Below are 24041 nucleotides of genomic sequence, written 5' to 3'. Positions count from 1 at the left end.
ATAGATGGAGGCAGAAAATTACTAGGTCTGACCTAAACCTCTTCTGCCCAAGCATTTCCACAGTGACTTTCTATGGTTTCTAACAAGGTTTATTTATAAATGAAGCCTCCAAGTGACCTTGGAGAGTCAGACTTTCCATGCCTCCATCTAAATCCTGTGCAATATTGCCTTGACTAAAGGCAATAAAAACATCCACAGGGGAGCTGAAATGCCAGGCTGGAAGACTGAGTGCATGAATATTATAAATGAATGAAGCAAAATTTGGATTTCAGGACAAAAACATGCCTTTACACCAATTCAGAGAGAACTGGGCCTTGCCATGGTTGTTTAGAGGAATTTGCAGTATTTTGAAGTGACTCCTCTGTTGCCGTGTGCTGCAAACTTGGAAACCAAGCCATGGAAATTAAAACATCCATGTTCTCAATTGTTCCACTGGCACTGGAAGAGCTGAAGGAGGAGGAGGGATATCAAGTAAGAGTGTGCAAGAACAAAAGTGCTGGTTTCACTCTGAACTCTGAGCTCTCTTGTGTAGCAATGACTCACAAAGTCTCGGGCAAGCAGCGCTCAGCAAAGGTGACACCGTGGGCAAAGAAGGAAGAGTCATGGCACATTTTCCTTCTAATTGGCTCCTGTCTTTGAATTGGTTTCAAAACTAGATGTTAGCAAGGATACAAATGCTGCTTCCTTCGTGTATACTGCAATTAAATGCTGGGAAAGGTGAAGCACTGCAGGCAAACCTGGTGGGAATCACAAACTCACTCTGGTTTGGGTTGGAAGGGACCCTAAAACTCATCTCATGCCACCCCCTGCCATGGGCAGGGACACCTTCCACTAGATCAGGTTGCTCTGAGGTCTGTCCTGGTTGTGAACACTTCCAGGAATGGGGCACCCACAGCTTTTCTGGGCACCCTGTGCCAGGGTCTCACCATGCGAGCAATTCCCTCCCTTTAGGCTGTGCTGAGTTGCCAGCTCAGAGAGCTGGATTTTGTTTAAGATAGAAATTAAACATTCCCCAAACTCAGCTCCCTGCTGAGCCGCTGTTTACAACCAGCAGGAGGGAGGTGGAGACAAGGACAGTGGCCAAAGGCAGGGCTCAGCCAGCCCAGGGGAGTTGCAGAGCATCACTCCCTCACTGCTGCAGGTGTTCTCCTGCGGGGATGGTCAACACACACTGCCGCTTCCTCCTCCACTACTTACAGCTCTCAGTCATTTCACCTTCTATTTCCTGGCACTGCTTCATTTGGAAAAAATGCTCCAGTGACAGGTCTATGGCAGCTTTGACCACTTTTTCAGCTTACACAAGGGAGCTGAGAGGGGCAGGTCCCTCCTCACTCAGGCCAAGCTTGTGGGCATCCAGCTACACGCAGGTCACTGCAGCTGCACTTGTTGCAAGCAGACAAAGCTGTTGCCTCTGCAAAAATCCCATTTCAGTGCAATAATGAAGCCATTTTTGCATGAAAAAAGGTTGTTTGTATGAATACATGCATGGACCAGCTTTAATTCCAAAGGCAGGGTTCAAACCTAATTCAAAACTTCACAGGTGAGGACCTCTCTCTGTTGATGCATAGGCATTCAGAAATTCTGCTTTTCTGCACAGCCTTTGGTAAAGCAGAGATCCCACAGATGGAAAAAAAAGGGATTGGTCTGATCTTTAATGATACAGCCAGTCTCACAACCTGAGAGCCAAAATAAAAAGCACAAACCAAACATAAAGAAGGAGAGACATCAGCCACTTGAGTGCTATTTGGATTAATGTATTTAGAACAAATTAGAGACCTTATTAAAGACTCTTCCCCCAGGACCTCTCTAGTCTATACCTGAAACAGGCAAGGAAAAACATTTGATCTTTAGCAGTGAAGGAGCAAAAGCAAAATAAATTTTAAAAAAGACACACTGAAGACAGATACTTCAAACAAAATGGATCAAGTGAGAATGCCAAGAAGATTGTGCCTAACTTCTAGGGGACAACTGAAGTATCAGTTTACTCATTTATTATGCATTAATTAAAATGCTTAAAAGAAGTGGAACCTGGCTCAGGGAGTGATGAAGCCAAATCAGTTGTGCTTTGAGTCATCACAGTGACACAGGGAAAGCTGTACAAAAATATTACCAGGAAGATCTGTTTGGAGAATTTAAGATCTTTGTGAATTTAAGGAGTTTTGACATGCTGTTGTAAGGCAATGAAAAGTACAGGGACTGAGGAGACGTGAGAACACAAGTTACAAAAACGACTGAAAAATGCTTTTGTCCTGTAAGAGGCTTCTAATAGCTGAAGCAGTTCTCATTGCCTTGACTAAAGGCAATTAGAAAAAAAACCTAATAAAATGAAAAAGTGAAAGCAAATCTTGTGGCCCTAGAAGCCTCCTGTAGCTGTGTTATGAGCTGTGAATATCTGCTATAACCCAGAGCTGCTCCAAGAGCTTTTGCAGTGTGTTTTTGGACCCCTCTGCAGAATGAAGCCTCTAAATTGAGGGTAAAACCCTGTGCTTGTACCTCTGGAGGTGCCTGGCTCAAGCTCCAGCAGCTCAACCAGTGACCCACGAAGGCTGAGGCAGAAGGTGGGGAGTTACAAACCTGGGGGCACAGGACACAGGAATTCCCTTGCTTAGGAATGCAGCAGTTATGGACAAACAATCTCCTTAAGAGAGTGGTGAATTTGATGCAAAATGAATTTTTGGAAGGAAACCAAAAGCTTCATGTCATAATTCAATATACAGTACAGCCCAAAAAGGGGGAAATGTTGAACGATTTCAGTGTTTTCAAATAAACACTTTTCTCCTTAAAAACCCAACACATTTTGTTTCAAAATAAATAAATAAGAATGTTGATCTCCTGCTTTATTTCAGAATTGTTCTAAGCTAAAGAAGAAAGAAGAAAAAGATGGGTTACAAGCCCAAACTGAAGCAGAGTGATCCACCTCAGCTCGAACTAGAAGCTCAATTTGCACACAAAGTGCTGTAGGTTTAATTTGATAACCCCAGATTAATTGCTTTGTTTGACTCATCCCTGATAAATTTCTTAGTTCATTCTTCTTGGTTTGACCCGAGCTCCTTTTTCTCCTTTGAAAACAAATTATTTCACCATGAAACCACAAGCCCCATCATTCTCCCACGTGCAGGAGGAACATCTCCAGTGGGAAGGGAGGAGGAATAAAGGCTGCAGCCCCTGGGGATCCCCCACCTGCTCTGATCTCATCTGGAGCCTGCTTAACCAACATTTCTCTGGGTTCCTGCCACAGCAGAGGACGTCAGGATTTCTCCCAAAGCATCAGAGCTTTTGTGAGCCCAGCATTTGGGTGCAGGGGTTGTGACAGCAAGAAAACTTTGTTTTCAAGCATGAACCACCAGTGCCTTCAGAGTATTTTGCCTTTCCCACCCCCATCCAGAAAAAACCCCAAAACTGTAGAAATGAAGAAACTTCATCTGGACTGAAACAAAGGAGGAGGAAACAGCCCGTCCTTTCATTTTGATGGATCTTTCTCTGCAGGGAGAACTGAATATCTTCATTTTCCAGGTATCATTTGGTCTCAGATTAGTCATTCTTGACATAGGCATTTTCCAGCCAACAGATTAGGCTTCTCCTACTGGGTGCAAAGTATTTGGATGTTGTCTTGCAAAATAAGTAATTTCCTCCCCCTCCTTTTGGCCAGAGCAGTGATTACTGCTTGCTGGTTTAGGCAGTGAAAGAGTGGGTTATTCTAGAAAGAATGAAAAAAAAATAAAATAAAATAAAATAAAATAAAATCCGGGAACATTCCCATTTCCCTCAAAGCTTGCTTAACTTGTTTTAAGGTTTTATTTAAGGCACAGAATGGTTGACAATAAAATTATTTCTCTGAGCTGGGAGAGGTAAAGCAGATTGTTACACACAGGGAGAGGGGAGCTGACTGCTCTCATAAATAAGTCAATGTGTTACTCCTGCAAGACTGGAAGTGGAATGACAGCTCCTCCAGATGCTGATGCTCCAGTTCTCTGTGACCCTCAGTAAACTGAAGTTTGCTAAAAATACCTTCCAAAAGCACACGTGCTCCAGGGCTGCAGAAACCCTTTGGAGCAGGGGAGGTTTTAAATGGCAAGATCCCAGCTCAGCCTTGGGAGCAGGGGGGGTTTTAAATGGTCAGATCCCAGCTCAGCCTTGGGAACAGGGGAGGTTTTAAATGCAGATCCCAGCTCAGCCTTTGGAGCAGGGGAGGTTTTAAATGGCCAGATCCCAGCTCAGCCTTGGGAGCAGGAGGGGTTTTAAATGGTCAGATCCCAGATCCTCCCTCCCCAGCTGGGCTGGGTCTCACACCTCTGCCCCCAGCTCATGTGCCCAAACCTCCAGGAGCATCCTCCCATGGCTGGGGGGCTTTGTGGCCAGGGAATGGGGAGCCTGAGCTGCTGAGCCTGCCCAGGGTGGTGGGGATGGTCCCTGCTGCATCCTGGCTCTCTGGGGAGCAAATCGTGGCTCTGAGGTGCTGCAGAGCCCTGCCATGTTTAATGGAGATAATTTCAAGTTCTGTTTCCAGCAGGGATGTTTCCACACATGCCCAGCCTTGCTCCCCTCCCTGCCCTCTCTCGGCACAATGAGGAGGCAGGGGATAAAACACAGCAAAAGTTAAAGGCAAGAGGAGATGGAAGCCCATTAAATTCTAAACTAGAGCTGTGTTTTGGGATGAATATTCCTTCACTCCTCAAAATTCAACTTGTGCAGACAGTGACTACTCAGGCAGTGGGCAAGGACACATCACCTTCCCCTCCTGACACCCAGCAGAGAAAATAAATCAATGTCATCTGTTGTCATCAAACCCCAGCCTCTTTCTCCCCTTCTTTTGCAATTTGATGTCTGAGATGCATGAGGAAGAGGAAAGCACAAGTGTGACAGGGTGATTAGTGCTGATCTTTACTCACACAGAGAATAAGTTACCAATCAGCCAGTCTGTCCCTATCTCCTTATTTAAAATGCAAACTAACATCAAGGAAACAATAACATTTTAATTAGATGGAAATAGAAAAGCTACAGGAGAATGCCATTGTTGCAGTCTGGGGTTCCTGAGCCGCGTGTAATTACTTTGATGGATCACACACATTAAAGGGAGAGTTACACAGCACAGTTTCCACAGCACTTTTTGCACCATTCCATCTCTTCTCACTTTCAGTGATGGAAGCCAGGGACAGCTAGGGTGGGAAATTATTTTCCTTCCAGTGCAGCAAGGAACCTTTCTGGGAAACAGACTCAGTCCACACTCCAACCCTGCCTGTTTTGTTAAAAAAAAAAAAAAAAAAGGAAGAAAAGCCTCAGAGCTCCAAACCAAAAGATGCCCAGAAAACATCAAAAATGGAGGAGAACATGTAAACCATGATGGAAAGTAGAACAAAAGAAAGGGAAAACTGGAAGTAAAATAACTCATGAAACTTTTCACAAGTATAAGGATGTGCTCTGATAAGGAAGGCTGTCACAGACCAGCTTGCACTCTGGTGTGGTCCAGGGCTCAGCCTGGTTCCCCCAGACTCAGAGCAGCTTCAAACCCAAATTTTGGAGAGGCACAGCCCAGAGCACCCAGTGCATCAAGGCTGTTGAGGTGGAGCCTGCTGCCAACACAAAATGTGTCACTGTGAATCATCCACACACCAGTTCCAGACTAAAAACTGTTCCCTGAATCATGGGGAAAAGCACAAATGTTCTGCTCTGAAACAGAAAATTCACTGACTCCTTCTTGAGCCAAAAATAGGGAAAAGAGTTATGTAATTCATTTACTTTGAAAAATAAGCATTTCAAAGTTATCTAAACAGCACTAATAACAGGGAGATCTCTGTTTATTTAATCAGTCCACTTTTTGCTGGGCTTGGTGCTGGTGCTCCAGGCAAGTTTGTCTCGTTCACCTTTAAAACAACTTCAATACAAAACTTCACCCAACAGCTGTGAGAGGCTGGCAGGGCAGCAGCTCCACATCTACATTACTGCCTCATCCATGTGCTCCTAAAAACATCCCAGGTTTTGTTGCACACCACGTTGTGAGCAGAAAGAGAAGCTGGAAGCATTTTGTGAGTAAGTTTTGGAACAAGCTGTTTTCTTAAGGGTGACCAGTCCACTTTTTTTTCACTGGTTTGCTCCATTTCCAGCCCAATCAGCTTGGATGGAGGCAGATTTCTGACAAAGTTGCAGCTAGAATTATAAATGAAAAAGCCATGATTATTTTCAGCTGAAATTCTTGTCTCCCTGGATAAGTACTCTACTTCCCTCAGCAGTCTTTGCAAATCATTCTTTGTGACCAGACACAAAAGCCCTGTTTTCTATGAGATCACTTATCTCCAGCAAAGCTTCAATGGAATATTGAATGAAGGCATCAAAACTCTGTCAAAACAACCACTGCCACAGCCTGGAAAGTAATTTTTCAAGACTTCTTTCTTGATGTTTGCTGGTAATAATTTTCATCAAGTTCATTCCCAGAAAGGGTTGGGGGATTTTCTCCCCGTCAGTCTCTTGGGATGCTGGGCACAGCAATTCCCAAGGCCGGGTTGGACAGGGTTTGGGACAACCTGGTCTGTTGGAAGTTGTCCCTGTCCACAGCAGGGGGTTGGAATGAGATGATCTTTAGGTCCCTTCCAACTAAAACCATCCTGTGATTCTGTAATTCACCACTGGGGAAGAGGTCTTTGATTGCCAAACCCATTCCTGGGCGATTCCCCAGCTCTGAGGAAGGAAAGCAGCTTCACCCCACCTCAGCTCCAGCCCCTGTTTGGGACTGCTGTCTGTTTGTAAGGGAAGGCAGCCAGGCAGAAGGAATCTTTCTCCACCTGAGAGGCCCCAGCCACAGGCTGGGTCTGGGCAGGAGAGCAGCACTGCTGCTGAGGGTGCCTGGAAGTGGAGAGGAGGATGGGGTGGGTCCAAGGGATGGAAATTTGTGAAATTTGTAGGACAAAAATAGAGAGAAATCTGCAAACTATTAAGGTTTTCACAGAATTATCACTGCTTAGCCACTCATTTTGGGAATTTTTCCTAACATCCAAGCTGACCCTCCCCTGTGCAGTCTGAGGCTGTTTCACCTCATCCTACCAATCACTGCCTGGGAGCAGAGGCTGACCCTCCAAAGGGTGAGGAACTGAGGTGTGGACCAGCCTCCCAAAGAGGAAAGAAGCCCAGTGCTGGAATGGAATTAATGCCCAGATGATTTTCAGCTGTGCTTCAATCTTGTCTCAGCAGTACCCAGAGGTCACAAGTCAAGACCATCTCCACAGCCTGATCAATGCATGTGGCCTTTTAAACTCCTCTATGCTGCCACGAGGCTCAGGAAAGGTGTCAGAGCAAATCCAGATGGAAAATCAGGCACTGCACCCTGACAGACACAGCCCCAGCAAAGGGCACCTGTGAAACTGGGGGGGAGGGAAAGGAAGGCTTGCAAATCACCTGAACTAACTCCTTCTCCTGAAAAATCACCTGGAATGTTTCAGGGCTTTTTTTTTTCTCAAATTTGAGAGCAGAGCTCTGATTTGGAGCCCCAAGGGAAAGCATTGGCTGTCTCCTCTGAATTCAGTGGGGAGGAAGTCAGCCTGTGTGCAGGCGTGTGGCTGCTGTGTGCAGCTCCAGCTGCAGTTGTAGAGCCCCAGTCAATAGCTGCTTTACAGAAAAAACAGTTTTGTTTTGCAGGCACAAAGACCTCTTCTATTCCTACCCAGCAGGAGGTTTATAAAACTGTCATTTCTTGCCCTGTTTCTGGCCTTGCCTCTTTGCTTCTACTTCTTGCAGGCTGCCAATTTTGGTTTTTTATTGCTTTGGGTGTTTTCTTTTAATTGAAACTGAGTAAATTGCATTTTTCCCCGAAATAGTTGATGAGTTTAACAAATTTTTCCATTATTTCATGGGGGTAAAACCAACAACCTTTGGAGCAGAAAACAGAAACATTATTTGAACATAGTTTATGAAGAGCACAGAGATATAACCTCACAATGAGGGGGCAGCTCCTGAGGGCCCTTAACAGCAAATTTTGCCTGGGCAATATTTAAGGGATGAAGTTTAGCAGAGCTCTACATGATAGGAGAAGACCTCTGGGGTATGACCAGCGATTTTCCCTTTCCCAAACACACTCTTTTTAAAGCAAAAAGGAGTTTATTTATTTCTGGTGTTCACTATATTTGTAGCAGTAATTCTTGCAGCAGCTCCATTGATAACAGGGGCAAGAGGGAAGATAAAAGCAATCATGAAAGGGAAGGACCTTCTGCCTCGTGTCCCTCTGATAAATCCATTCCCTGCAGATCACATCTCCAGCCCCTTTTAGAGGAACTCAGCTAGGCAGGGACAGGGGTGGGAGACTCATTGGCTGGGAAGAGACAGAGTTGCAAAGCAGCAAAGCAGCTGGCATCTCATTCTCAACAATAAATGGCTCCTGCCATGCTTCATCTCCATCCTCTTTTCCTGCAGGACCCCTAACATTAATATCACTGAGCAAGAGGCCTGGTCTTCCTTATAAAAAAGCAGAGCAGCTCCCTCAGGCACAGCTCCATCCTGAAGCTTCATCCCTGTTTTTAAGCTAAAACATTTCTCTTCCTTCCAAGCATCTCCTTGAGGTTCCAGCCTGCTCCTCCTGCAGTGGGAACCACCCTGCAGAGGGGGAATTGGGAGAGCAGGGATCGCACCAAGGTGGAACCTGGTTGAGACAGGACATTATGGGAAGCACCAGTGGCACCTGATGGGGCCTGGAGGAGCAGGGAGGGTTTGTGGCTGGGGCTGAGCTTGGGCAGGGGGTGCTGGGAGCCACAGCCTCTCTGTTTTGCTGTTATTGCCCCCTCTCTGCCCTGGCCCCTTGGAAAAGCCCTTTTTTCTTTGGGTAATTGAGATTCTCACTGGAAGCACTGCCCTGGGACACACTGCTGGTGACACCCCCATACTTTGGCTTGTGAGGAGCTGAGAGAAAATGCACCCATCATGGAGCTCATCTGGAAACTCCCTGAGCTTTTTCCTGCTCCCCAGCAGGGTATTCAGCAGTGACACAAGGTCTAAAAGGCTTCTGCTGCTTCCTTTGACTCAGAAACTGGCTATTGCAGCTGCTGGTGCTCTGTCTTCAAACAAACTCCCTTTCTTGCTGGATACTAAAGAATAAATGGTATTTCCTTGGCTCCAGGATGCTCTTGGAAAACAACTGTCAGCTCAGGCAGTGTTTCTGGCCATGCTGCCATTGCACTGACCCCTGTCCAGCTAAAGCTGTTCCCTCCTGATGCTCCAGCCCTGCCCTGGAGCAGCCGCTGCCCTTGGCAGTCTCATCACTGCTCGAGTCCCCCTTGGAGAAAGGAGGGAGAGGTTTCCCTTCCTCTCTGCCACAAGAGACAAGCTCTCAGCAGGCAGCCAGTGCAGCAGTGACAGAGCCAGTGTCTGTGGGGTGGCACAGGGAACAAGTGGCATCACTCTCCATGGAGGGGCAGCAAACAGTGTGGTGTTGGTCACATTTCTCCTCCATGAAAGGTGAACAGAGGGAGGAACAGACCCAAAACAGACCCAAACCCTACTAGAAAAATCCATAATGACGTGCTGGGCCTATGGCATTTCACCTGACAAATTCACCGGAAAAGATCCAAAGGAATAAACCAGCTCCAGATAATTCCAGGGCATGAGGATATGTTCAGTATCACCTTAAACTTGGGGAGGTTAATTTTCCTGACAGCCTTTTTAAAAGAAAAGTGGGTTATATGATTAAAAGAAATAAACCCCTCTCCAATGCCCTGTTATGTGATCAGCAAAAATAACCTCTCTAGGTTCTCACCTACCTGGATGCCAGCATTTCCCAGAGGTTTTCATGCCTCCAGCCCTTTGCTTTGGCTGTGGAATCACAAGTAGGCTCTTGGGCACTGATTTTTTGCAAAACAGCAGGCTTAGGTATAGATTTCTGGATTCAAATATTGCCAGCACTTGCCTACAAAGCACAAGGCACAAATCCACAGTGTATAAACCACAGTAATGGAAAAGCCAGGCTGTAAATCTTCATAATGTGCCTCTCAGTGGGGATTTCACTTGAATGTTACTTGCATTAAATATGATACTGAGTGGTGGATATGCAGTATAAATAAATGAAAGGCCATATTTGAGTCAAACACTGTCCCCCTGCTGTCTGCAGCCCCAAGTGTGAGAGCTGCTGACAGTGGCCAGGGCAGCTCTGCTCATCTGCCTGACCTGCTGAAGGGAAAAGTGGTGGCAAGTTCAGCACTGGTGCCCCGAGAAACTCTTTTTTTGGAGAAAATTAACCTGTTTTCTGAGGCTAAGGGTGTCAGCCCAAGCTCTCTGAGTGCTGGAAGTATTGTGGACAGTTTTGCTTCCCTCTCTCCCATGCCCACACTCTGCCTATGGATTTTCTCCATAAAGGCTGAGCAGGCTGTGCTGGAGCTTCTCCCTGGGCTGCTGGGGATGGCAGCAAAGAAAATTCAATTAGACTTTCAAGGGAGAAAAAAAGGACTTATCCCAAAGGAGAAGTGAACTTCTTGGTTACTTTATTACTGCTTTTCCTCAGTGTTTTTCTCTGCTGCAGCTCCTCTCGGCCTCGTGGAGCCTCAGGTATTACAGGGATTTTTTCTCCTGGCATGGTTTGATCTCCAGGCTGGGTTCTGAGTGCCAGGCTGGCCATGTGCCCAGCTCCTCTGGACTGCTGCACTCTGAGACACTTACTGATCAAATCCCTGCCCTTTCTTGTTTCCCTTTCAAGGGATTTTCTATCCTGCATTAGCCAGGAAACACCTGCAAGCTGTCAGGGAGACAAGCCTGAGGCAGTTTGCTCCTTGGCTTAGTAAGTGCAGTCTATTAAGTGTTTGGGGCATACACAGCTCCCCATCATTGTACCTTGAGGTCAAATAGTCTCTTTATTAGTCTAAACCTATCCTTCTTCTGCCTACAGTGCTTTATCAAACCTGACACACTTGGATTTAAGGAACAAGTATGACAGTGTCACAAGCCCATGACTGACAGCAATAAAAAATGAAACGTGGGAAACTCAAAGGATTGAGCTTCTTTTTTGGAATTAAATGAGAGTATTAAACTGTATAAATTACCCCCGTGGGGATAAAGTGTAAGGTCTTTGCAGGAGGAATCAATAGTGATGCCAGTAATGAGTTAAACTTTCCCAGCAGCTGTGTGAACTGCATTTTTATAAGATGGTTTTGAAAAAAAATCATTGAATAGGAGAGGAAAGTGGGTTAATTTCTTATTGAACATACTCAAATAGTTATGGACTTATTAAACAAATTCTCCAAGGGAACAAGGTGGTACGAAAGCCCTGCCACATATTAAGACCACATTTGCTCAGTTCAGCAGTGCAGACACCCTTTGTTCTTGATTAAGTTAAAATTAATAGGATGTGGCATTGCAATGACTATATTAATTAGTTCCTTGGAGTCCTGATCAAAAGTAGGGGTCTGCTGAGCCAGATGTCATCCTGCATCCCAGTGCTCGTGGCACATCTGCAGCAGGTCCCTGCTCCCAGCTCTGGGTGGAGCTGGAAGGTGATGAACCCCTTCTTTCAAGATTAGAGGAAGAAAATGGGATGGTGAAGGGGTGAGATTGCTCCTGCCCTGGCTGTCTGACACCTCCCAAAGCCCTGAGAGCAGACCAGGCAGCACCTCAGGCTGAGCCTGGCAGGAGGGACCAGCAGCAGGACCTGCCCAGGAGGAGAAGGCAGCAGGGACAGCCCTGGATGAGCCTTGGCAGCAAGGGGCTGCTCCCCTGCAGGTGACACACAGCCCAGGCACAGCTCTGGCACAGCTGCCCCTCCTGTGCTCCTGATTTAGTGATTCTGAGCATGCTGCCTGCTCTGTCCAGGACTCTTCAGTTCAGAGCTACTCCCAGCTTCTTCATGAGCATTTTGCATAAAATAGATGCTTTTTCTCCCCTTTCAAATATTAGGCTTTATGAAAGTTTACGTTTTTCCTTTGGTTTTTTTCTTTTTAATCATTTCTACAAGGCGAATCTCATCTCTTTGATTCCTGTCTTCTGCTGACAATTACCCCTAGCCCACGAGAACACAAAAGCTTCAGAGAAACCTCACTGAACTTTTCCTCAAAGGAAAAGTTTCAGCTACAAAGACCTTGTCCATTGTATCTTTCTCTCCCTGGGAGAGGAAAAGCCCCCATGGAGCCCAGCAGGGCACTCTGCACTGAGAATTACTGAAGTGGAAAAGCCACAGGAGATGAGGAGCAAGTCTCACATGCTGAAACCACCTGCAGGTGAGCAGCTCCTCCAGCCCAGCAGATGCATCCTCTCCAAAGGCTGAGGATGAGAGTCACACAGCCCAGCCCTGTGCCACAGCATCCCTGTCCTGGCAGGAGCAGGGGGGGTGATGAGTTTCTGGTACCCCAAGCAGGGAGGAGGAGGATGGACCTCCATAGACAAGGTGCTTGGATAATGGGATACAAACTTGTCTCACTAATATTTTCCTCCCATACACAGAAAACAAGGGAATACAGAAAAATACTGGGAGTGAACTGTCAGCTCAGAAATGTGCTCCCCAGTCAGGGTCAGTACTCCACCATCACCACCTTTTCTAAACCCGAGCACTTTTCCCCTAAATAACTCATCTGATTTATCATCATCATTATATGTTTGGGGTTCGTTGAATCCCACACCCAAGAGACTCTGCAGTTGGATAGGAGAAATGGTACCCATGGGCAGCAAGCCATGGAGGAGATGTCACTGGAGCACTGAGTGACATCTCCATTTGGGCATTGCAGGCATCTCCAGCTTCTCAGAGCGAGAGTGGCCTGTCCTGGAGGGCAACCAGACAGACTGGGAATGTAAAACCCAGATTCATCAGCCTAATGGGAGGGAAAGGAGAGGTGTCAGCTCTGGGACTGATGGGTTTGGCTCATTTAATGCTCTCTGCTTTAAGGCTCAGACTTCTCACCTCATCCCCCAGCCCCTCCAGCCACCTTTGCTCTCTGTCCCATGACCCATACCAAAGGACAACTTCACAGCAGGGAAAAAGCCATGGGGACACCATGGAAGCCCAAATTCCCCACCCAGGCACCCCCGTGTCCCACAGAGGGGGTGCTGCACATCCTGCCTGCCTCGGGCAGGACACAGAAGCGTTTCCAAACGTCAGGAAGCAAAAAAAGCCATCTGTGAGTCTGGAGCAGATGCTGCACAGAGACAAGAGTGAAAGTCTGTAAGGGAAAGGAGGGGGGAAGCAGGGAGATGACAATTAAATAGCTGTTTTAAATGATCTGAGAGATTAAAGGCAGATGAAGGTTTTGGATTTTTTTTTTCTCTGGGACAAGCAAGTACAAGATTACCTTCATGTCTTCTGCCTTCACAAGCTGCTGGTAAGAGGAAAACCTAAGAGCTGAATTGATCGGCCACATTTCCTCATTTTTTTATTATCTCTCCAGCTGACATCTTGGGAAGGGGGAGGGAGAAAGAAATCAAGTGAATTAAAATCAATTGGGGGGGAAAAAAGAGAAGAAATTATGTAAGAACTGGCAAAACACAGCAGGCGAAGCGGTTATGTAAAGCAATGAACACAAGAGCTTATTTAAATTAGATCTAGCTGCGAGACAGAGCAGAGTGTAAACGGGCTGGGATTAGGCAGGCTGGGCTGTCGTGCATATGCTGAGTTAAAGCCCTGGCTTCCCTGAATAGCCCATGAAAAAAAGGCAGCATTTTAGGGATGCTCCCACCACAGCAGATGGGATTGCTGCTGGGCCAGGGGTCCCTCTCCACCACTGTGGGGATGGATCCAGGCACATTTACACACCAAAATCCTCATTTTCTTGTCTACCTGAGGGTGTGGCAGCACCGTGACCTGATGGGACACAGTTCTGCCACAAAGGTGCCTTTGTGAGGGGTGAGTGGCACCCAGGACTTCTCTGGTGTAGGGAGTGATTTAGAGCAGCTCTGTTATTAAAAGCCACAGTAGGAGTTTGGCTGTGACTTAAGGAAGAGAAATCAACTTCAATTCCTCTAGTCAATACCAGTATAAACACAGGATTCCTGGAGCATTGACTAATCCTTGATAGGATTTGCCAGCAAACCTGGAGAGAATTCAGCCACTTGGTTTTATGGCTTGCTATTTTCACATAATATGGAGAAAAGCTTGTCATGTTTATTTACTCTGCATCACAGATCTGATGGTGGGCAGGGCCCTGCCTTCCACAGCACCAGAGCAGTGAGCACATCCCACCACCCTGCCAAGGTGCTCCTCACCCGGGGAAAGTGCAAGGGAGTGCTTGCAACATCATATATGGAGTTAATAACGCTGTGAGCCTCTCATACAAATGGAAATCAAATAGATGATCTTGAAAGAGTGTGTAGAGAGCATGGCAATGGATGTCAAGACCCCTGGTCCTTCCTTTCTGTCCCCTTCACACCTGAGGCTCTTTGGCAGGTCCCTTCAAAGGCATTGTATGAAGAAATATAGGCAGAAATTTTGGATTTTTTTTCCTCTGGGACAAGCAAGTACAAGATTACCAGGGGAAAGTGCAAGGGAGTGTTTGCAACATCATATATGGAGTTAATAACTCTGTGAGCCTCTCACACAAATGAAAATCAAATAGATGATCTTGAAAGAGTGTGTAGAGAGCATGGCAATGGATGTCAAGACTCCTGGTCCTTCCTTTCTGTCCCCTTCACACCTGAGGCTCTTTGGCAGGTCCCTTCAAAGGCATTACATGAAGAAATGTAGGCAGAAATAAAGCTGAGGAGCCACTTGGGCAAACAGTTGTTTAGTGTGCAGAGTTATTTACTCTACAAATCATCCAAACTGTGAGCAGGCTTCATAAAACATAATAAACGAGGGCTCTGGAGGGATGGGTGAGCTGCAGCCACACAGGCTGGGCTGAGGCAGAGCAGATCCACATGGAACAGAGATCCTGCCAAAGGGTGAGGAGGGCCAGAGGAGTTCCCCTAGTGCTGCCCTCACAAATGAGCAACTTGGAGCTGCTGGAGCTGTGGCAGTTTCTGGAGGAGCAGGGCCTGCTGCCATGTGTTTTAATAAATGGGATCACACCAGCTGTCTGTGCAAATCAAACATTAGCATGTGTCAGACACTCTCCAGGCACTTGCTGTGACTTGGGGGACATTTTGCAGCAGAGCCATCCAAGCACAGGCTGTGCCACACCAGTGGGAAAACACCTTCCCCTGGGAATTTTGGGGTGCAGGAGCTGCCCACACCCATCTCCCCTTGTGCCCAGCCCAGGCTCAGATGAAATCCTGGGATTTTAGTTTGAGGAGCTCTATATGTGTGTGGGGACCAACAGTGCACCAGGATTGGAGGTGTTTCCTTCAGCTTCACCTCTTCCCCAGGTTCTGCTGTGAACCTCTCCAGAAAACAGGGATGAAGGTAAGAAAGGAATAAGCAGGAAAATCAATTTGCACTGCATCTGACCAGTAAAATTCAGAGCTTTTTGAAAATCAGGGCTGAGGCTGTGCAATGCTAATGGCACACAGGGCTGCGCATGGTAGAGCAGGACACTCTGGGATCCTGTTTGGGGGAAGTTGGTTCCAGAGCCAGCCCCACAGGCACAGACTCAAAAGTGAACAGGGAAAACCTCTCATCCTGCCCCAGAACTCTCGTTTCTATTGCTCCCACAACAGGGAGCTTTAAAACCTCCTCCAGCTGAAGTGCCATGAAAACATGAATTTACTTGTATGGCTTAAAGAGGCGTTTAATCTATGTGGAAAAAGAACCTAAAACTGGCAGCAGTGCTTTTCAGGGGATGTCTGCCAGCTAAAGAGTTTACTAGACCTAAATAATGTGGCTATAATGGACTTGCTCCTGGTACCAGATCCCACGTGGATGCCAAAATCCAAAGCAGACATCCCTGACTGGCAGAAGCAACATGAAAACTTGGCAGTGGAGAATGCATAATAAACCAGATCCACAGGCTGATTAAAGCATCTGCAAGGACAGTGATGAGCAAAGCTGGGAAATTGTTCTAAGAATTCTGTTTTAGAGGCCACACAAGGCTTTATGCCTCGATGGCAAGAGGTGAGATGTGCCTGGTGTAGGGATGGTGGGGACACACAGCATCACCCTGCAGAATGTCTCACCTGCTGCTCTTCCTGATTATGTGCTGCCCTGAACAATTTGTAATTGCTAGAAGAATATCAGTCATTACCTCTTAGAGTTGTTGTGGAGCTTAAGTGGTGCAGGTTAATACGTGCAAGAACCAAATTTGCTGAATGTTGTTTGAATAATTACTTTTTTTATTTTTCTTACAAGGAATCCTGATTGTTCACATTCAGTCTAATTCCACTGAGGAATGTCCACTAAAATTTGAATACTCAAAGCAAATACAGAGGAACTTTTTCAAAATCAGAGATGTTGAATTACTACAATCAAATAGGCCTTTACAATTCAGAATATTCTGTGATTCTGTGAAATACTTTTTCCAGGAAGCTTGTTCCAGTTCAGAGAGGATCATTCTCCTGTAATGATCCCAGCAAAACCATAGCTGACGCTGGTCTCTGAGGGTACAAATGGTTACAATGCCCTGTTCTGGGACGGAACTTGAACTTCTTTCAATCAGTCAACAAATAAAACCACTTGGAGAACTAGTGGCTTCCAAAAAAGAAATGCCAGTTTGCTTTAGACAGTTTGCCAAACAGGAATAGGAGTGAAATGTGTTGAGTGATTTATTACAAGTGATTTGCCAGCTCGAGCAAGTGCATCACTGCTCTCCTTAATTTAAAGACAGAAAATGAATTCAAAGAGATGCAGAGATGCTCTAAAGCAGCTTGAACCCACCACGAAAGACCAGGGCTCCAGATTGCCACCCAGCAAGACCTCTGCACGTCACACTGCACATCAGCACTGCCCTTTCTCCCCTGGCTCTTCCATCATTTGTCTTTTTTTAAACCTCTGTGCAGCTCGGGCCGGCTCACACGCTGTGCCATGGTTTCCATTAACGCACTTCAAACCTGACTTGCAGCTGCTTTGCTTATTCACTCCAGAGCCCTCCCCGGCCCAGGGCCCTGCCTCACGTTGTGTGATACTTCCCTGTGCTCAGAGGAATGGAGTGAAACCATGAAAAAACCTTCCTGGCTTGGCAAAGTCACTTCTGCAGCCAGATCCCCCGAGAAGGAACAGATTGGCACAGTTTGGGGATTGGTTCTTCCTTCTCCCCCAACAGCTGCTTCTTTCTTTTAATTTTTAAATTAATCCACTAGTTAATTAAAGATATATAGATGAGGAAAAGCCCACAGGTGAACTTCACATACACATAATATATTCATGTCTTCCTACTCCTGACTTGGCTAATGGGATAAGGTATAGCCTGAATAATTGCAAGAGTGTAAGGTACACTGAGAATTGTTAAAAGTGTAATCTCCAAAGATATGGCTAGGAAATAATCCTCTGGTTTTAGCCCTACCATGGTAACAACGAGCATCAGTTTAATCCTAGAAGGAAGATGAGTGGAAATAATGCATTTCAGTCCCATTGTTCTCAAATCAGATGGCTCAGTCTCCTCAGAGAGCAGAGAATTTGGGTTAAGTACACTGGGCTGCCGCTGACAAAACCTTCCAGGCATCTACAGGAGAAATGCAGCCCTCACCGCCTCAGCTGAAAGTTAGGGATCATGATAAAATGCAGAGGAAATCCAGGGCTTCTATCAGGGCTTGATTTTGGTTTACTTGAACAGTACAGAGGGGAAACTGGGAGAGTTATGTCTAAACATTTACCGACTCTGGTCTTAAACCTAAATGCACATACCCTCACCTGCTTTTAGTGGGAAGGAATGATTCTGATTCATTTCCACTTAAGTTCCCTCCCTTCAAATGTAGGAACATCCCAGTGACTTCAGTGCCCATGCAGCTTTAAATTCCAGCTGCCCGCTGATTAACCCCACCTGAAATTCATGTTCCAAATAAAAAATTGAGCAGCTATCACATGCAAGCCTGGCAGCCAAGGGGCCATGGAGATTGGTGTCTTGCTCTCTTCTGTCCCTCCTTCCGTGTCTCTTACATTTTTCAAGCTCAGTGCTCCAGTAAACAAATGCCTCAACCCGCCGGAGCACTGGAGCACGGCAAGTGTTGATGCTGAAATCCGCTCCACGCATGGGCGTGTTGGATTTAGCACCGTGTGGAGAGCAGCAAAGCCGTGCTGAAGTCAGGAGGGGCTGCTAAAACCAGCTACGGGTTTCCCCAAAACTGCAAAAATAGCAGCCTCTGGCTTCCACCATGCAGCTCCTTTTCAGAAGCCTGTGATACAGCCTTTGTCCAAAACTTTCTGAAATTAGGAGCTGTCACTACACTGAAGAAAAGGGCTCTGGATCAACACAAAGACTGGGGAGAGATGGTTTTATTTCCCCTGAACTTGCTGGCCGCTTTCCAGCAGAAAGGGGGGAGATGCAGAAAATGCAGGGAAAGGATGGAGATTCGGGGGTTTCTGGCCATGATCGGCCACCAGGAGCTCCGGACCGGGACACGGGAGGCTCCGGGCACGGGAAGGGGCCGGATTAAGCACGGAGCAGGATTTTCCCCGGTGCAAGGTCTCTGCTCAGCACGGCGGGGCAGGAGGGGAGCAGCGAGCGGAGCCGAGACCCACACAAATCCCTCCTGAGCGCACCCCGGGTCGGTGCGTCCCGCCAGGGCTGCCCGGGACATCCCATTCCAGACATCCCATGGCCGGGACATCCCATCCCGAGCCGGACCCCGCTCCAGCCTCCCCCTCCTGCCCCGGCCGGCTCCGCAAAGTTCGGCCAGCCGCGGGAGGAGGCTCCTCACCTGGATCACCGTCTTGAGCGTGGAGGTGTCCACGATGGCCGTGCAGATGAGGGAGTCGGGATCCCGGTCCTTGCCGTAGATCTGCCCCATGGTGAAGATCATGGGGATGGCGAGCAGGAAGGAGGCGATCCAGATGCAGCTGATGAACTTCTTGGTGCGGCTGCGGGACATGATGCTCTTGGCTTTGAAGGGGTGGCAGATGGCCATGTAGCGCTCCACGCTGAGGCTGGCGATGTTGAGCGCCGTGGCATAGGTGCAGGCGTCCCGGAGGAAGTAGTAGCCCTTGCAAACGGCCCCCCCGAAAGCCCAGGGGTGATGGACCCAGATGAAGTTGTAGAGCTCGATGGGCATGCAGAGGAGGAAGATGAGGAGGTCGGAGAAGGCGAGGCTGGCCAGGTGGTAGTGCACGGTGCTCTGCAGGTTCTGCAGCGACTTCTTCCTCACCAGCGTGTACGCCGTGATGGAGTTGCCCACGGTGCCCACCAAGAACAGAGCCAGGTAGATGACGGTCACCATCACTTTGGAGTAGATGTCGGTGTTGACGTCCAGGTCCTCCTCGTCGGGCACTTTGGGGAGCAGGTCGGAGCGGTTGGTGCCGTTGGCATAGCTGGGCTGCGGCTGCAGCGGCCCCGCGGGCACGGCCGGGGCCGTGGCGTTCGGGTGCATCCCCGGCAGCACCGCCCGGAGCCGCCGCTGCCCCCGGCGCGGAACTTGGCCGGTTTTAATGCGGCGGGAGGAGCCGGCGGTCCCGGGGCTGCCGCGCGTGTGCGAGGGCGAGACGCGCCCCCCGCTCGGTGTCGGTGCGAGCGGCCCCGGATCCCTCCTCCCTGCTCCCTGCGGCTCCCCCGCACACGGTGTGTGTGGGTGTGTGTGTGTGTGTGTGTGCTGCGCGGAGCACCCGCACCGCACCGGGACACGGACACACGGACACACACACCGGGAGAGGCACGCACACCTACACACCGACACACCGACACACCGACACACGCACCGGGACACACACCGGGACGCGGACACACACACCGGGACACGGACACACACACCGGGAGAGGCACACACACTCACCGGGACTCGGGCACACACCGGAACACTGACACACACACCGGCACAGGCACACCGGGACACGGACACACACGCTGGGACACGGGCACACACGCTGGGACACGGACACCCCGGTACAGGTGCACACACACCGGTGGGCACAGGCACACTCACATCGGGACACGGACACACACACCGGTACACACAGACTCACACACCCCGGTATCCACACCCGCACACCCCGGTACAGGTGCACACACACCGGGACACGCACATCGCCCGCCCCGCTCCGCTGCGCCCTCCCCGCCGCTCACCGCGGTGCCCCAGCCCCGCTGCCGAGAGAGGTTTTGCAGCCCCAGCCCTGTCCCCAAGGCCCGGGCCGTGCAGGGAGAGAGGCAGGGAGAAGGTCCCGGGCTGGGCTGCACAGCCGCTCCCCACCGAGACTGCCCCACATCCCTCTCTAAGCCAGGCACAGCTGGAAGCTGAGGGCTGGTAAAGGAGCTGCTCGTGGGGCTTAGCCCCCTCCTGCATCCCCACAGGGTGAGGAGAGTGATCAGGGGTGCTCTGACACTCTTGTACATCTGTAGGTGCTGCTGATTCCCCAATATCCACTCAGCTCCTGTTGCTGCTGGGATAAATGCATGTAAATGAAGGGGGAAACACATTTATAAATACCTACCTGTGCCCTGACCTGCTAGGGCACCCTCAGTGCCATGGCACAGCTGCTTTGCTTTGGTCCCTATCAGTGACTTTTCCCTTAATATCTTCATATTTGGGGATATGGGTTCCTCTATGAGCTTCCCTGCTGCAGGGACAGGGGCTGTGGGGGTGTCGTGGTGATGCTGAAGGTGACAAATGGATCCTCCACAGGGAAAGGTTCCCCAAGGATGGGTGGTCTGTGATGGGGTTACCCTTTCAGCCACCCTGTAAATCTCTGGTGAGCTGTTTGTCCACTCAGTCACCTTTGAGAGAAAAATCTTTAAAAATGAAGAGAGGAGATGGAGGAAAATCCCATTCAGGACATCACTGGTTTATCCAAAGACAGCCATCATTTTTCCTGTTCATTAGCAGATGCTGAGTACCTTGTTTCCAATAGCCAGTGGGCTCTGTGTTCACTCAGACTTACCTAGCTGATGAAAGATGTGTAATTCTTCAGTCTATCAAATCATCTCTTGAATACAAGCAGCACACTTTCCCCAGCCATCCACCAAGAGTCAATATTCCCCCCAGTTCTGCTCCTCCTACATCCCTCCAATAAGAGCACCATGGAAGACTAACCAAAATCAGATTTATTTAGTCATGTAATTCATACCAATTTGGAGAGAAATATTTTCCGGCACTCATCCCACTCTAGTTTAGAGAATGACTAATAATCTCTTAACAACAATGTTCCTTCCATTTAAGCTCTTCTATTAGGAAATTTCTATTAGTTGAGAGGAGTTTGTCAGAGCTGCTGTTCCCAGCTGGTCTCCCCAGTTGCTCCTGAGCCTTGGACAAGGTCTTGGGATGGATCAAGAGTATCCTGGAAAAGGAGAGTGGAACATGAGGTGAGTTGGTGGGGTGTACTGAAGGAGAGCTGCAGCTGGGATGCAAACCTTCTCCTGGCTGCCCACTGTCCCCAGCCCTCAGCCCCCAGGCTGGCGGGGAGCTCAGAGCCCCAAGATTTAAACACAAACCCACAGTTATGGACTAAAGCAGCTCTCCCACAGATGCAGCAAGAGAGTTCCTTTGGGATCTTCATCTGTAACGAAGAGTTATTGTCCCTTCTGGTGCTGTAACTTCATTTTGGCCTTGTGAAAAGCTCTTGCTCTTCCCACAAACAAGATACCCATCTGCTGGTCTAATTTTGCAGTGTGGATGTGCACGTTTATATCAATAGCTGTCTGCAGAAATGCTCTGGTTTGGCTTTTGCTGCCTCATCTTTCTGCACACAGGCAATGCTCAGGCATGGCTACAAGGAGAGAATTGCCCCAGCAGCTGTTCCTGAGGCTCCATGTGCTGCCTCCTCCACTTTCCCTCCATGCCAAGCACTTGCAGGGAATATCAAGAGATATAATCTAAAAAATAATTCTAATTGCAAACTGAAAGAGCAGGTACCTGGAAATAATGTGGCTGTTGATTTACAATCAACACTTCAACAGGCTGGTGCAGTTTGTACCAACCAAATCTCTCCTTTCCTAAAAGTGTGCGGGGAAGGTGCTACCCCAAAAGTTGTTGGGGACCACCCCAAAAATGGGCTGAGTGCTCCCATCAGGAAAGGCCTCAGCAGCACATTTCTATGAGCTAATTAATTAAGTAAATTCTAATAATTCCTTGTCAAACCTGCCTCAGCCACGCAAGAAGGATTCTCAGGCAGCTCTGTTTCTCACAGGCAGGGTGCTGAGCACAGAGCTTGTCTCCTGGGATGCAGCCTTGCATTCCCCAGGCAGGGATCGACCTTTCCCCCTTTCCACAAAGTTTTTACCCAGGCAGGTTCTCCCCTCTGTCCTCACCTGGCTTTTACAGAGCTGGGCTGGTCCAGCCTGAGGCCAGCCGTGGAAGGCACCCAAAATATTCCCCCCTTTCCCACCCCACTCCCACCCCTTTCCTGCCTCTCTGTGCAGCACCTCTTTTCTCTCCCTGCTGCCAGCGAATGCCCTGGGGGATTTGTGAATTCCCTCTCTACAAAATGAATGACAAAAACATCTCTTCTCACCTTCACTCCTGCTCCCAGCAAGGTTTTAATCCACATTCCCCTCACAGCCAAGGCAGAGGCAGGATGAACCGCTTCCTTCTGGTGCTCCAAAGCCTCCACCATAAATCCCCAGTGTTTGTTTCGGAACCAGCCGACCTTTTAGCTAATCTGGGCTCGTTTTAATATATTTTGTGTGTGTGTGTCTGAGGCTTAAAAAAGGAAAAGAAACATGGAAACTAAAAAAACGCCTGATCTCAAATGTTACAGCAAGGCATTTACTTAAAATCTTGCAGGAAAATGTCACCCAAAAACCTCATCTATTTAAACTGCCTGGACTTCAAGCCGAGGGTCCCACTGTGCCTCAGATGTGAAGCCTCACTCCCCTTTTACGGACACTCAAGTATTTTTCATCTTTTCTTTTTCCAGGTGATTCCAGTCACTAGGAATTTTTCATGTTAATCTTATTCCTGCCCGATTTCAACGGGAGGGATTTTTCTGAAGGGCATGGGAAGCAGCAAAGGGAAAGCTCTGCAAGAGGTTGGTGCTAAGAGACACCATCAACCTTTTTCCCATGGAGCACCCAGCCCCAAACCCCTGTTGGAGCAGGTTTGTGAGGCGGGGGATGATGGACTGATGGAAGCCTTTAAAATCACTTCCCAGTGGGCTCACTATAGACAGGCTGTCCCCTAAAAGTCAGGACTGTCTAAGATGAGTTGGGAAGGTAAAATCCTGGAGTGTACAGGGATTTTTTTGGGGCATGCTGTGCCTGAAAAGTGAGGAAGTGAGGGAGAAAGAGGTGGTAGAAAAAGAGACATTGATCAGCATCGTTGGTGGCAATATTGACTGGATCATTACTTACAGGCACTCCTACGCTCAACTTACTGCAAAATAAAGTGTTGGTTTGGCTGAGCAATAAACAATATTTACTGCCTTTGGCTGAACTGTTTTCAGAAGAGTATTTTAAATCAAACCAGTTGATACACAGGAAATTTATTGACTCTGGTTTTCATGGCAGATTCACCCACGGAGGCTCTGCAGTGTGAGCACGTCGGTGTGTGGGTTGGCAGAGTGGACAGACATGCCCAGAGCAGAGCAATGATCACACACCCCAGCATGTGTGCTCTTGGGCAGCTTTAAAAAAGAAAAAGGCAGCCCAAAACCCAGGACAGGCCGTGATGTGTATGGTACTATTGGAAAGAAAATCACTCTGAAGAAGGATCAGTCTCTGGGAAGGAAGAATTGGGAAATGAGGTGTCAAGGCAACTTTTACAGGTCTTGTGCTGTGTGTGCTACATGGTCAAATTCAGTCCTTTATTACGGCAAAATCCCTTCTTAGATAATGAATGTACTGGCTGACAGACTCAGTGGTATTTGTCTCAAACATCAGAGAGTGATGCATTAACTGGACACACACAGGAGATATCAACTGCTTTAGCTTGGAGATAAAGGAGTTTGGGGTCTCTTGGGCTGGTACTGCAACAAGCCCAAATCTGATTCCTCATAGCAATAAATGCATTTTGCCTTTATATATGCAGTACAAGTGCTCACCACGCCGACAGACGTGCTGCCCACAGGGTTTCTCTTTGGAAATCCTGGGGTTTATTCCAAGAACAAATACCCAAAAAAGGGACAGTGGATCTAAATGGAAACT

The 24041-nt window shown here is 48.1% G+C and overlaps 1 protein-coding gene across 1 annotated transcript in view; it reads right to left on the bottom strand.

Annotated features, from left to right (window-relative positions):
- NTSR1 (neurotensin receptor 1) overlaps positions 1 to 19368 on the bottom strand; it is a 56479-nt gene extending 37111 nt beyond the window's left edge. The window contains exon 1 of the mRNA XM_030963338.1: positions 18676 to 19368. Within this exon, the coding sequence (XP_030819198.1) occupies positions 18676 to 19341 (666 nt within the window). The 5' untranslated portion in view covers positions 19342 to 19368. The remainder of the gene's footprint in view (positions 1 to 18675) is intronic.
- Between the last annotated feature and the right edge of the window lie 4673 nt (positions 19369 to 24041).

Source organism: Camarhynchus parvulus, chromosome 20 (assembly GCF_901933205.1).
Source record: "Camarhynchus parvulus chromosome 20, STF_HiC, whole genome shotgun sequence".
Taxonomy (NCBI): domain Eukaryota; kingdom Metazoa; phylum Chordata; class Aves; order Passeriformes; family Thraupidae; genus Camarhynchus; species Camarhynchus parvulus.
Note: the sequence above shows the minus strand (reverse complement) of the source record. Positions and strands in the feature narration are given on the sequence as shown.